The sequence below is a fragment of the Odocoileus virginianus genome, chromosome 1 (genome assembly GCF_023699985.2).
Source record: "Odocoileus virginianus isolate 20LAN1187 ecotype Illinois chromosome 1, Ovbor_1.2, whole genome shotgun sequence".
In the NCBI taxonomy this organism is placed as follows: Eukaryota; Metazoa; Chordata; class Mammalia; order Artiodactyla; family Cervidae; genus Odocoileus; species Odocoileus virginianus.
Window position 1 is genome coordinate 67,197,333 of NC_069674.1, and position 13,723 is coordinate 67,211,055.

Below are 13,723 nucleotides of genomic sequence, written 5' to 3' on the forward strand. Positions count from 1 at the left end.
ATTTTATTTGAAAGCGAGTGAAACTAATTCCTATTACTTATATAAATAAAAACCATCAGGTTTATGGGCAGGCATTGAAAACACATGAGGACAATTCAACAGATACAGTGATATTAAAAGTATAAAAATGATTCAAAATAATGTATCTGCTAAACACATTCTTAATATATATAGTCCCCTCATCCTCCTGAACTATAACAAAAGAAAAAGGCATAAAAGGAAAAATGTTTTGTTTGAAGCATTCAGGTTGAAATATCTACTTTTGACAGATACAGTTTGAGGCCAAAACCTCAAACATTTAGGAAACTCAGTCAGATTAGGACTATGTATACAATAGTCCTAAACTTCCATTCAATCAAAAGTGACTGAATACCTAGCACTATCAAATTGTTTTTATTGTTGTAATGTATACACACAGTATTTTTTGTAATAACTATTATTTAAAAATAGTAGTAGTAGTGTTAGTCACTCAGTCGTGCCCTGCTCTTTGCGACCTCATGGACTGTAGCCCATGAGGCTCCTCTGTCCATGGGATTCTCCAGGCAACAATATTGGAGTGGGTTGCCATTCCTTTCTTAGGTAACTTCCCAATCCGGGGATCGAACCCAGGTCTCCTCCACTGCAGGCAGATTTTTTTACCATCTGAACTACAGGGAAGCCCTCACTTAAAAATAATAGAGAAATAAGAAATAAATTTTTATATCCTATACATCTGGTTGGTTTTACCTGACGTAATTTTTTTCCCTTAAGTTACAGGTCTCACATTACAAATTTAAATTTATAGTTTATTTCTGAAAAGTATTTCTGAACTAAAATGTCATCAAAAAAAGATATCCCAATAAATATTTTTAATTATCAAATATGAATTTCTCTATTTTAAGTGGGTATCTATTTTTGTTATTTTTTTGGAAATGCTATTTCAAAAGAAATTGAAGTCTATCTCTACTACTAAATTAAATTACTTTTAGCCACTAAATTAAATTTACAAAGAGAACTAAAGAATTTCCTCCTCAAGATGCCTTAAGGCTATTTCTGTTTACTTCTTTGTCAAAAAAGTTTCCGTGATTGTTCTTTTTATCTAAGGTAGTAAATATTTTATTTCCCTTGCCTGAAAGACTGAAATGTGTATAAGATGCTTAGCACAGTCCCTGACCTACCAGGATACTCCATAAGCCAGTTGTCTTTTCCTCCCAATAATCAATGTCAAAGTTCATTCCTACAGTGCTCTCCAGAATGTTATATTACTAGGGTTGTAAAGAGTCGGACACGACCGAGCGACTAACCACAGCACAATACTTACACCTTTAAAAGTTTTTGTAACATGGCTCTGAACTTGATATCATTTCATTTTTCTTTCAGTTGCTTCCTGCTGTTTTCACATTTCCTATTACCTGTCACTCTAGGGGAAAAAATGCAACATCTGACTTGAATGTGTATTTCTTTGCTGGGGTTCCATGTTATCTGCATTTCCAGCCAATTTTCCTGAGATACAATGGACAGAGATTTAGCTGTGGTGGTAGGGGCTGAAATGTTGTTTCAAAATGAACCTACACTAGGACTTCCCTGGTAGTCTAGTAGTTAAGACTCCACTCAGGAACCTACCGAGCCCTGGATCTATCAACCAATGGTAAGTATACTGAACAACAAATGTTAATGGAATTTGCCCAGAAATAATGTCTCATGTCAGGCAGAAAGGGAGATAATTTATTCTAAGAGTTTTAATCACATTTCTATGGAAAGACTCTCACATCATGAAGACAAGATATCACACCACTGATTCTCTCTTATTGTTCCTCTCTGTTTTTACCACTGTTGACAAAAGGCTATGTATTACACCAGAATAAGATCACTCTTGATTGCTCTACTTTGGGATAAAGTCTGATTGATGCCTTACTGACAAAAACATAATTTCTCATTCCACAAAAGGCATTATAATCTACTCTTTGTTTCCAACATTTAAAATAGATATGCCTTGACATTACAAAAAGCTCACAAGGATAAAGCAGATACCATCCCAATAGAATATATTTTCCTAATCCCTGTCTTATTCCTTATAGACCTGGTCACCACATAGCAAGAGTAAATTATACCAGAACTGTTGACAAATTAAATACAAAACTCAATTTAAAACACCTTTAATAATATAGCACATATGGAAAGGAGATAATTTTATGAAATAAATGACTCATTTGTATTGTATAAATGTCAAGATGATGTTTGAATTTTATCTTGTGTTTTTCAACCAAAAAACTTAGCTATAAATAAAAGAATGTTGTTTTTTTCAAATCAAACATGGTAGTACTTCATTTGTCCTCTATCTTTAGAGAAGAAGGTATTTCACAGAGGTGAATTTTCCAAACAATAATTTATCCATTTCAATGCCCAAACTCACTTAGGATAGAAATGCTTTCAGCTGTGTCCTGTACTTACCCACCCATGTAATGTAGGTGGTACCCAGTGTGAATGCGTGTTAAGTCGCTTGAATCACATCTGACTCTTTGCAGCCTGACGGACTATAGCCCGCCTAGCTCCTCTGCCCAGGATTTTCCAGGCAAGAATACTGGAGCGGGTTGCCATACCCTCCTCTAGGGAATCTTCCTGTCCCAGGGATTGAACTCACATCTCCTGCATTGCAAGCAGATTCTTTACTGCTGAGCCATGGGGGGAGTATCCAGTGTAGGGAACCAAATTTAAATTCTTGCCAATGGCTAAGGTCTCCCTCAGTGTGAATATGCAGGAGGTTACTAAGGTATCTCTAGGACACCAACAAACATAAAGCAATTTGTCCTGTTCTAAATGGCTCCATGATGACAAGTTCTTATATCTCAGTGTTATGAGTTTTCATGTCTTTATTAAAAACTATCATCCCTTGCCGTTTCGAGTCTCCTTCCCTGGTGGTTCAGACAGTAAAGAATCTGCCTGCAATGTGGAAGACCCAGGTTTGATCCCTGGGTGGGGAAGATTGCCTGGAGAAGGGAATGGCAACCCACTCCAGTATTCTTGCCTGGAGAATCCCATGGACAGAGGAGCCTGGTGGGCTACAGTCTGTGGGGTCACAAAGAGTCAGACACGGCTGAGTGATTTCACTTTTACCCAAGTTCTAAATCACTTCTTCTAAACTGTGGCTGGCAAACCAGATAACCATGTAATTAGTAATTTATCAAGCACAGAAATAAACAAATTTGGGTAAGAGTCTCCATACATTAGCCACAGTGGAATTTTAAGTTGAGGCACTCAGAGGATATTTCTATTTACTTCCTAGTTCTTGACTTTATCATATGGCTGTTTTCTGGGAAAATGACTGATAAATAAGTTATTACTCTATAGCAATTATTCTTTTCATACCTTCTTATCCAATCCATTTTTAAAATGTCACCATTAGTAAGCAAAATCCATAAGGAGACTTACCTGAGGCACGCCTTGTAAATCGGTTTATTACTGGAGCTGAAAGAGAAAAGTGGGATAATATGCTTAGATAAAATTCGAATTTATCCAAAACCCTGAAAAGGAACTAAACTGTTAATGAGCCCATAAGTTAAATAGGAGAAAGATATGAATGAATAACAAGTGCTAGAAGAAATACCTAAATATATGAAAATTAAGTGTTTAAATTTAATACTAGACAAGGAAATATAAATTAAAATCAATATTTCATCTGTTAAATTAGTGCCTCCAAAACTCTTTAAATGAAAATCCCTAGCTATGTGTGGCTGAAACTACTTACCTAGTACAGTACAAATCTATATAATATTTTTATAAACAATTTGGCAATTACATGAAGTATCATAAAAGGTTTGTCTTCTTTAAAAAAGTAATTCAACTTTTAAGAGAGTTATCCCAAAGAAATATTACTAGAAAAGGAAAAAGCGATTTAACAGCATCATTTTCACAGTGAAAAAATCTGGAAACAAAACTAATGCTCACGTATGCTGATATCATTATTAGGTAAAGAGAGTATATTGTTGATATTCTCAGATTTAATATTTGTAGAGTTAACAATGTTTGTGTTCAACCCAAAAGTCCATGACATGCAAATCTGTCTGCAGAAGGCTATAATTTCATGCTGGGTGTGGGAGCATCCTGTTCCACTGGTAAGCCCACCCTTGGCCCACTTCCCACACTCAACTCAGCTCTGTTGTTTCTTCTTGGTTTTGTTTATAACTATCTCAAGAAATGAGGTATTTCTTTAAAGCTTTTATTCTTGATAGAAGCAGGTAAGTTTACAGTTCATATTATATACAGAAAGAACATCAGGTACTAACTACAGAGTGTATTTAAGTAGCAGGAAGTCATGGGTCTACTGTAATACTTTCTAACACTTCAATACTTTTAAAATAGTCATTATAAAGACGGTTTACACTATGGAAATAGGTCAAGTAAAAAAAGAAGACTAAAATTTTTGTCGCATTATGTCAAACAGCACAAAAATTACAGATGCTTAGGACTAAGTACTAGAAGAAAATTATGTCAGATGTTTTACACTAATGCATGCAACTATGCCTTTAAATATCAGCACCTCCACATTACTGATGACAACATTTTACAGTAAGGCTCGGAGATACTGATTAGTTTGCTTTAGATCACACAGCCACGCTGTGGCAGAACTTGAGTATTTGAACTTAAGTACTTCTAGCACCAAAATGCTTCCCACCAAGAGCAGAAAGCAAAAATACTGACACCTGAAATCACAAAGTAATAGGTAAGTATTCCCTCCCATATTGATCTCCACTTTTAATGAGGGTTAATTCTCTGAAATAATTCAGAAACCCAATTATTAAAATACTATAATTTATAGCAAAATCATATCCTCTCAAACGATCAAGATACAAAATCTCCACTATTTACATACCAAATTAATTCAGCCATATAGCTGCAAAATCACAAATCACTTATATAAAAATCTTTCATCAGATAAACTGTAGCTATATTTTAGATATCACACACACACAAAAATGTCCACCAGTTTTCTTGGATACTTTCCAATCTCTTTTTCACAACTCCTTCAGAACCTAGTCTAAAGGAAGCCTCCCCAGGCCAGCCATAAGGACAGGAAAGGAAAGAGTGCAAGAAACTTCAACCACAAGAATGCAGAATAGACAGTACAGGCTGACCAGAGCAAGATGAAGATAAAAAGCATATCTCAGCTCTGGGGTGAAAACACAGCAGAAACTCTGCCTCCTGCTCCAGCCTCTCCTCTAGATATGAAGTCACAGCATAACTAGCTTCTGGTCTGAAATTCTGGGATGTCCTTGTTCCCTTGGGGTCCCTCAGGTTTGTGTGTCTTTCTGAAGTGTTGGAGGCAGAGACAAGATTTTCAAGGAAGTGACACTGCCTTCTGGGAGGTGTACTTGAAGTTTGTGGGGCAATTTTTTCAACCGTCTTAATAATTCAGAGGACACCTCTGACATTTGACAGATGATGTACAGGACAGTTCTATACAACAAAGAACTGTCCTAAATGCCACAACATTCATGCTTTCACATATCCAACTGGACATTCATGTTGGCAAGCAAGTCAGCTTACAACCATCTGAGACTAGATTCCAACAGAGTTTACTATTTAAGTGCAGGGCTTCCCTGGTGGCTCAGTGGTAATGCAGGAGACGCAGGTGTGATCCCTGGTCCAGGAAGACCCCCACATGCTGTGGAGCAGCTAACCTCATGCAATACAACTACTGAGCCTGTGCTCTAGAGCCCGGGGCTCGACAACGAGAGAAACCACCACAACGAGAAGCCTGCACGCTGCAACTCGAGGGCAGCTCCTGCTTGCTGCAACTACAGAAAAGCCCAGCCCGTGCAGCAACGGAGACCCACCCGGCACAGCCAAAAGATCAATAAATAAGATTATTTTTAAAAATATATTCAATTATTAGATGCAGTTCTAATATACATAAAATTTTCTGCAACACAAATACAACATAAATCAAAGGAATTGGGTGCATTTCTGGTAATTTTGTTTTGTTTGGAATTATACTAACATTCGTTCATCATTTCAAAAAATCATGTCACTACTATAATTGGGGTATCTGAATGGCCAGTAGAATACACCTGATTAGATTACATTTGCAGCTTTCATATTCTTAGTGATTCTACAAGTAAGTGGGAGAATCTAACTATGTTTCCCTGTGTACATGTAACCACAAGCCTACTGCAGCACATTACTATAAATTACTTGCCTTTGTTTCTCCTTTATATTTTTCCTAGAAATTATGTAAAATTTTAAATTGTGGGTAGAGAGGTTCCATGACAATGACTTCTGTGTCCCACAGTAAATGGGGCACGGGACTGCGTAGTTCAAAGATGGGTGTACCAAGCCTGTGTTATGCAGTTGTCAAGGTAAACACTAGGTTTTGACAAAATTACCAAAAATCCAATCCCTCATAACCATATCCCTTCATATCCACTTGCAGAGATAAAACACAAGTGTTTCCTGCATCAGCTCTTGGCAAACCAACAGTAACCTTCACAATTTTTCTTTTTTTCCAGTCCAGCAGCCAAAATAGGGAAGAAGGTTGAGATTCAGGGTGGAGGCCTCACTGGAAATAGAGCAATGTGCATCTGGGCAGGGTGTGCTGGGTGTTTTCTCTCCAAGAACCCAAGTACAGGGAAGAGGAGCAGGAGGAAGGTGAGGAAGGACGCACCACTGGGCACCAACAAGGGTCAGGAGGTGTGGGCTCCACTGCGAGCCCCATGGCCTTCCAGGAAACCGTGGATGAATCGTGTAACTTTGAGCTAAATTCTCAACTTTAAAAATATGCAAGGTAAGTTCTGCCCTCCTTAATTCAAGAGGGTTTTTAAGGAAAAATAAACATCTTTGAAAGTGCCAGAAAAGGCAGAGGAACCAGAGATCAAATTGCCAACATCCGCTGGACCATCGAAAAAGCAAGGGAATTCCAGAAAAACATCTATTTCTGCTTTATTGACTATGCCAAAGCCTTTGACTGTGGGGATCACAATAAACTGTGGAAAATTCTGAAAGAGATGGGAATACCAGACCACCTGACCTGCCTCTTGAGAAACCTATATGCAGGTCAGGAAGCAACAGTTAGAACTAGATATGGAACAACAGACTGGTTCCAAATAGGAAAAGGAGTACGTCAAGGCTGCGTATTGTCACCCTGCTTATTTAACTTATATGCAGAGTACATCATGAGAAACACTGGGCTGGAAGAAGCACAAGCTGGAATCAAGATTGCCGGGAGAAATATTAATAACCTCAGATATGCAGATGACACCACCTTTATGGCAAAAAGTGAAGAGGAACTAAAAAGCCTCTTGATGAAAGTCAAAGAGGAGAGTGAAAAAGTTGGCTTAAAGCTCAACATTCAGAAAACTAAGATCATGGCATCTGGTCCCATCATTTCATGGCAAATAGATGGGGAAACAGTGGAAACAGTGTCAGACTTTATTTTTTTGGGCTCCAAAATCACTGCAGATGGTGATTGCAGCCATGAAATTAAAAGACGCTTCCTCCTTGGAAGCAAAGTTATGACCAACCTAGATAGCATATTAAAAAGCAGAAACATTACTTTGTCAACAAAGGTCCATTTAGTCAAGGCTATGGTTTTTCCAGTGGTCATGTATGGATGTGAGAGTTGGAAGTGTGAAGAAAGCTGAGCACCGAAGAATTGATGCTTTTGAACTGTGGTGTTGGAGAAGACTCTTGAGAGTCCCTTGGACTGCAAGGAGGTCCAACCAGTCCATCCTAAAGGAGATCAGTCCTGGGTGTTCATTGGAAGGACTGACGCTGAAGCTGAAACTCCAATACTTTGGCCACCTCATGCAAAGAGTTGACTCATTGGAAAAGATCCCGGTGCTGGGAGGGATCGGGGGCAGGAGGAGAAGGGGACGACAGAGGATGAGATGGCTGGATGGCATCACCAACTTGATGGACATGAGTTTGAGTAAACTCTGGGAGTTGGTGATGGACAGGGAGGCCTGGAGTGCTGCGATGCATGGGGTCACAGAGTCGGACACAACTGAGCGACTGAACTGAACTGATGAACTATAAATTCCTATTCAAATATAAAAGATCGATGCTTATTTATTGTAAGCTAATATTACCAATTTTAACATTACCATTTTTTAAATATACAAAGTAAAGAGCAGAACAAATTCACACAAAAGTTAACAGATGATGTTTTAAAATTTGCTAAGTCAAAGTAGGTTTTCGCAGACTCTTGGTTTCCACCTTTAGATTTTCTTATTCTATGGATCCCTGAAAGCTCAGTTGGTAAAGAATCTGCCTGTAATGCAGGAGACCCCGGGTTGACTCCTGGGTCGGGAAGATCCATTGGAGAAGGGATAGGCTACCCACTCCAGTAATCTCAGGCTTCCCTTGTGGCTCAGCTGGTAAACAATGCACCCTGCAATGTGCGAGACCTGGGTTTGATCCCTGGATTGGGAAGATCCCCTGGAGAAGGGAAAGGCTACCCACTCCAGTATTCTGCCCTGGAGAATTCCATGGACTGTATAGTCCATGGGGTCACAAAGAGTGGGACATGACTGAGCGACTTTCACTTTCCTATTCTATGGATATTCCAGGAGTGTATTTATACACATACACCCCCCCCCTCAATATTAGGAGAATATAGAAGGAAAAATATAGCAACTGTACTATCTGCCTAGAGAAACAAACAAATATGATTTAAGAATATACTAAATGCCTCTAACGTTTGAAACAGATATAACCTATGATCTTAATGAATCCTCAAGGGATAATACAGAAATGTTTATATAGGTTTGACTTTCTCCCAAGTACCATTCCATCAGAATACTGAGAGTCCTGTGTTCCTATGAATATCTTCGTGCTTATCTAACCAGAGATTCTGTCAGTTTCCAAACTAGATGGGTCTTAATTCCTCCACCCCCAGGAGACACAGAAGTGTAGCTGATCCAAGTCGTCTTTAATCCCGGAGCATCCTTACAAGAAAAACGCTCTATTACTTGAGATGGCTGAATAAGCCTCTCTATTCCTAGCAGGGAAAACAACCTCCCACACCTGTGACTCCCCGCCAGTGCCAGCGGGACCTGCTTATCTTCTCACTTCTTTTTGCCTGAAGCCCAAGATAAGCAGTGCTTGGCAGATAAGAGGCACTGAATCAACAGCTGTGGGTGAATCCATCAACTCTGTGAAGTAAACAGAGCAAGTCTCCTTGTCCCACTTACGCTGCTGTTCATCGGATGTGGATGCTGGGCACTGGGAATGTGACAGAGTCCTTGCCTCTGAAGAGCTTGACCGAGTCGGAAGGTATTTTCAAATACTACGGCTGCAAGGGCTTACACCACACAAGCAGCTACACTAACAGGAAGATTTAGGTAAAAGAGAAATTTCACAGAAAACTAGAAAAGTCAAGAAATTCTATGAAAACAAATGCAGTCAACTGAAAGCATGAACCAATGAGTTTGGCCTTCAAAAAGAAAAGCCAGGTTGAGAGTCATACAGATAGTTTGCATGTCTGAGCATAATGCTGGGAAAGAAGTCCCATCCAAGTAAAGAAATAAGAGCCCTGAGTTGTGATTTATGGTCATTAAATACACACACACACACACACACACACACACACACAGAGCCACCCTATCTATACTGTAGACACATTGGTTAAATACTTTTTGCAGAAAAGAGTTCATGTACCCTGAAGTAAGACATACACAACAGTCTTGGAGTCAGCACAATAATTAACATCCCCAGCCTCATGAGTCACCTTTTCTAGAATAAACATTTTCCAAATCTGCTCTCTAAATAAAAGATTCTAGAAATTATGTCAACTGAAACCATGTTAGGTAATTATTTTTGACAGAATAAATACTTGGCTCAGAGTAAATTTCTCTTATGCCTGAGCTATAAGGCTTACCTTTGAAGGAAGGAAAATTTAACTTCTTTAAAAGATCAACAGCAACAAAAGCAAATAAACAACAAAATCTGAAATACTGTGCTAATTAACCAAACAAACACAATTTTCAAACTTCTTTATACATGCTTACTTTCTGACATTGCAAAGGACCACTTATTTATTTTCTGTGTCTTTGTTAAAGCCACGTCCCCTCAAAGTACTTCTGACCAGACATGATGGGAACTGTTTGAGAAGCAAGTGTTTGAGGGACCAGTTTTCTTTTTCCTTTTTGATCATATAGCGTGAGATTTAGCTGTCCTATCTACCCATATACATGGAGCATGGCTGGAGTGCGGCAGAATGAGATGAAATACAGACATTTAGTTTTTGTAAAATGCCACCTTTAAGGACCACTAAAGAGATGCACAGTCTCATTCTTTCTATTCACAAAGCAAACTCCTCAAAATATAACTGATATTCTAAAATACCAAGGTAATAGAATATAACTATTACCCTGGGGAAAAAACACTCTTCATTTACTTTTGCTTATGAGTGAACTTGATTCTCCACTTAATTCATGAGGACTTTACCAAAAATCCCCTCTTAGGACCAGAAAGAAAAATTCAGCTTTAGCTACAAAAGTCTTAAGGTAGCTAAGCTTATAAAGCCACACGCAGAGCTGATGTAATAACAATGTCCAGAAAGAGGCTCCCAATACTTTAAGGATTTTGAAATGTGGGCTCTGAAGAAAAACTGGAGATGGGAAAAGCCATTGTCAAAACTACATCAATGCAATCTCTGCTTCTGCATATGCTAAAACTGTCTCTTCTAAACCTGTAAGATCAAATATGTGCAAAGGGCAGATTTACAGAGACTAATGTTTTTGTCCCTAAGAGTGAACAGTCCAGACTATACCACTAAGAACAGTACAAAAAACCAAAAGCTAGGAGAGTTCAAATCCTCACACATCCCTGAAGGCACAATAAAACCAGACCCAAAAAAGAGTAGTTAAGAAAAATATAAGGGCTCTGAAGTGAAGACAAAACCATCAGGAAATGTGATTAAGGTTGGCCTAATCACAAAAGTACGGTTTCAGAAAACACCACCTTGTCTTCATAGAATGATGTTCCTGCTATTCTAGGCTCAGCTCAAATGCCTCTTAAAAAAAAGAGGATTTTCTCAGAATACTCAGTTTAACCCCATGCAGGTCCTCTCAAATCACATCATTCTTTGTGTTCCAAGTGGTCAGCACTATCCTTTTGTGGCTGTAGTTCAGTAGCTCAGTAGTGTCCAACTCTTTGCGACCCCATGGACTACAGCACGCCAGGCTTATCTGTCCTTCACTATCTCCTGGAGTTAGTTCAAACTCATGTCCACTGATTTGTTGATGCCATCCAACCATCCTGTGTGTTATGTTCACTGTGTGTTTCCTCCCATGCTACTGAGAGGGCAGCATCCTTTCTTGTCTGTTTCACTACTGTATACCCAGCACCTAGAACTCTGCTTAATACATATTTAACTCAACAAATACTGAATGAATAGTGCTATCAAAAAATTAATATAAGGTTATTTCCTGATACTTATAGATTATTTGGACAAATGTAAGTGATAATTTATACACACATTAAGTTTATGAAACTCATAAAATACTGTACTGGCTGGAACATAAAATCAACTTTAAAACAGTAGAGTTACACTGGCCTTTGACTTTTTGTACAAACAGTAAAATGCAATCCTATTTACGACCCATAATTAGAAAAATTCAACCCAGTTGCTAGTTTCCAACAAAAATAATGAAAACTTTCATAAGTTAATCAGTGTGGAAAGCAAAAGCACTTTTCAATTAAAATGTGGGAAAGAGGCTTTTAAGAACATCTATGTTTCAAACAGTTTTATTTGTAATCAAGGTGGAAATGACATAAAATGAAGTGCACAATTCACAGAGTTCTGACAAATGTGCACACCTATGTAACCAACACTCCAATCAACATGCAAAACATTCCCAACACCCCTGCAAGTTTCCACCAACTCCTTACAGTCAATTCCCACCATCCCTTAGGAAACTACTGTTATCTACCACCACAGCTTAGTTTTGCCTGTCTCTGAATTTCATACAAATGTGAGATTTTTTCTCACTGCTGAGAAGATCAATAGTTTGTTCTTTTTTATTGCTGAGTAGTATTTCATTGTGTGAATGTACTACACTTTGCCTATCTTCTCCTGTTGATTATTTTTTTTCCAATCTGGGCCATTCTGAATAAAACTTCTATAAATATTTTTATACAAATCTTTTTGTGAACATGTGCATTTCTCATGTAGATACCTAGAAGGAGCTTCCCTGGTAGCTCAGCTGGTAAACTATCTGTCTGCAATGCAGGAAACCCTGATTCGATTCCTGGGTCAGGAAGATTCCCTGAAGAAAGCACAGGCTTCCCACTCCAGTATTCATGGGCTTCCCTGGTGTCTCAGATGGTAAAGAATTTGCCTGCAATGTGGGAGACACGGGTTTGATCCCTGGGTTGGGAAGATCCCCTGGAGGAGGGAATGGTAACCCACTCCAGTATTCTTGCCTGGAGAATCCCCATGGACAGAGGTGCCTGGCAGGCTATGGTCCACAGAGGCTGCAAAGACTCAGACACAACTGAGTGACCAAGTACAGCACTGCAGATACCCAGGACTGCTGGGTCCCAGGTAAATAAATGTTTAACCTTAAAAAACCTGCTGATTTCTTGCTTGCACCATTTCATACTCTCATGGAATAAACAAGAATTTCAGTTACTCTGTATCTTTGCTAATATAAGACATGTCTTCTATTTTAGCTATTCTTGTGTGCTTAGTGGAATCTCATTATGATTTTAATGTTAATTTCCTTAATAACCAAAGATACTGACCACTCTCCCATGGGTTTATTGGCCATTCTTATGTCTTCTTTATTAAGTCTTTTGCTCAGTTTGATTAGAGGCTTTTTATTATTGAGATTTAACAGCTCCTTATATATATTTCAGTAAAAATACATTAGAATATGTAAGGGAAAAAAAATCACAATTATAATAGCAACAAAAAATAACAAGTAACTTAGAAATAAAGTTAAGAAAAGACAAGAAAATCCTTTAGTAGAGAAAATTACAGAACACTGTAGAAATGAAAGGAAAACTGATTAAATGGAGATATGCAATGTTCATGGACAGGAAGATTCAATATCATTGAAAGAAGCTTATCCTAAAAGTTCTGTGGAATAACAAAAGCCCATGAGTAGTTAAACAATTCTGAAGAAAAATATGGTAAAAATTACTTCAGTTCAGTTCAGTTGAGTTCAGTCGTGTCTGACTCTTTGCGACTCCACGGACTGCAGCACGCCAGGCCTCCCTGTCCATCACCACTCCTGGAATTTACTCAAACTCATGTCCATTGAGTGGGTGATGCCATCCAACCGTCTCATCCTCTGTTGTCCACTTCTCCTCCCGCCTTCCATCTTCCACAGCATCAGGGTCTTTTGCAATGAGTCAGTTTTTCGCATCAGGTAGCCAAAGTATTAGAGTTTCAGCTTTAGCATCAGTCCTTCCAATGAATATTCAGGACTGATGTCCATTAGGATGGGCTGGTTGGATCTCCTTGCAGTCCAAGGGACTCTCAAGAGTCTTCTCCAACACCACAGTTCAAAAGCATCAATTCTTTGGCACTCAGCTTTCTTCATTGTCCAACTTTCACATCCATACATGACTACTGGAAAAACCATAGCCCACTAGATGGATCTTTGTTGGCAAAGTAATGTCTCTGCTTTTTAATATGCTGTCTAGGTTGGTCATAATTTTTCTTCCAAGGAGTAAGTGTGTCTTTTAATTTTATGGCTGCAGTCACCATCTGCAATAACTTTGGTCCCAAAAAATAAAG

General features: G+C 38.6%; 1 protein-coding gene across 1 annotated transcript in view; it reads right to left on the minus strand.

The window, feature by feature from the left end:
• PRKAR2B (protein kinase cAMP-dependent type II regulatory subunit beta) overlaps positions 1 to 13,723 on the minus strand; it is a 103,670-nt gene that overhangs the window by 74,363 nt on the left and 15,584 nt on the right. The window contains exon 2 of the mRNA XM_070469162.1: positions 3,409 to 3,444. Coding sequence (XP_070325263.1) covers positions 3,409 to 3,444 — 36 coding nt within the window. The remainder of the gene's footprint in view (positions 1 to 3,408; positions 3,445 to 13,723) is intronic.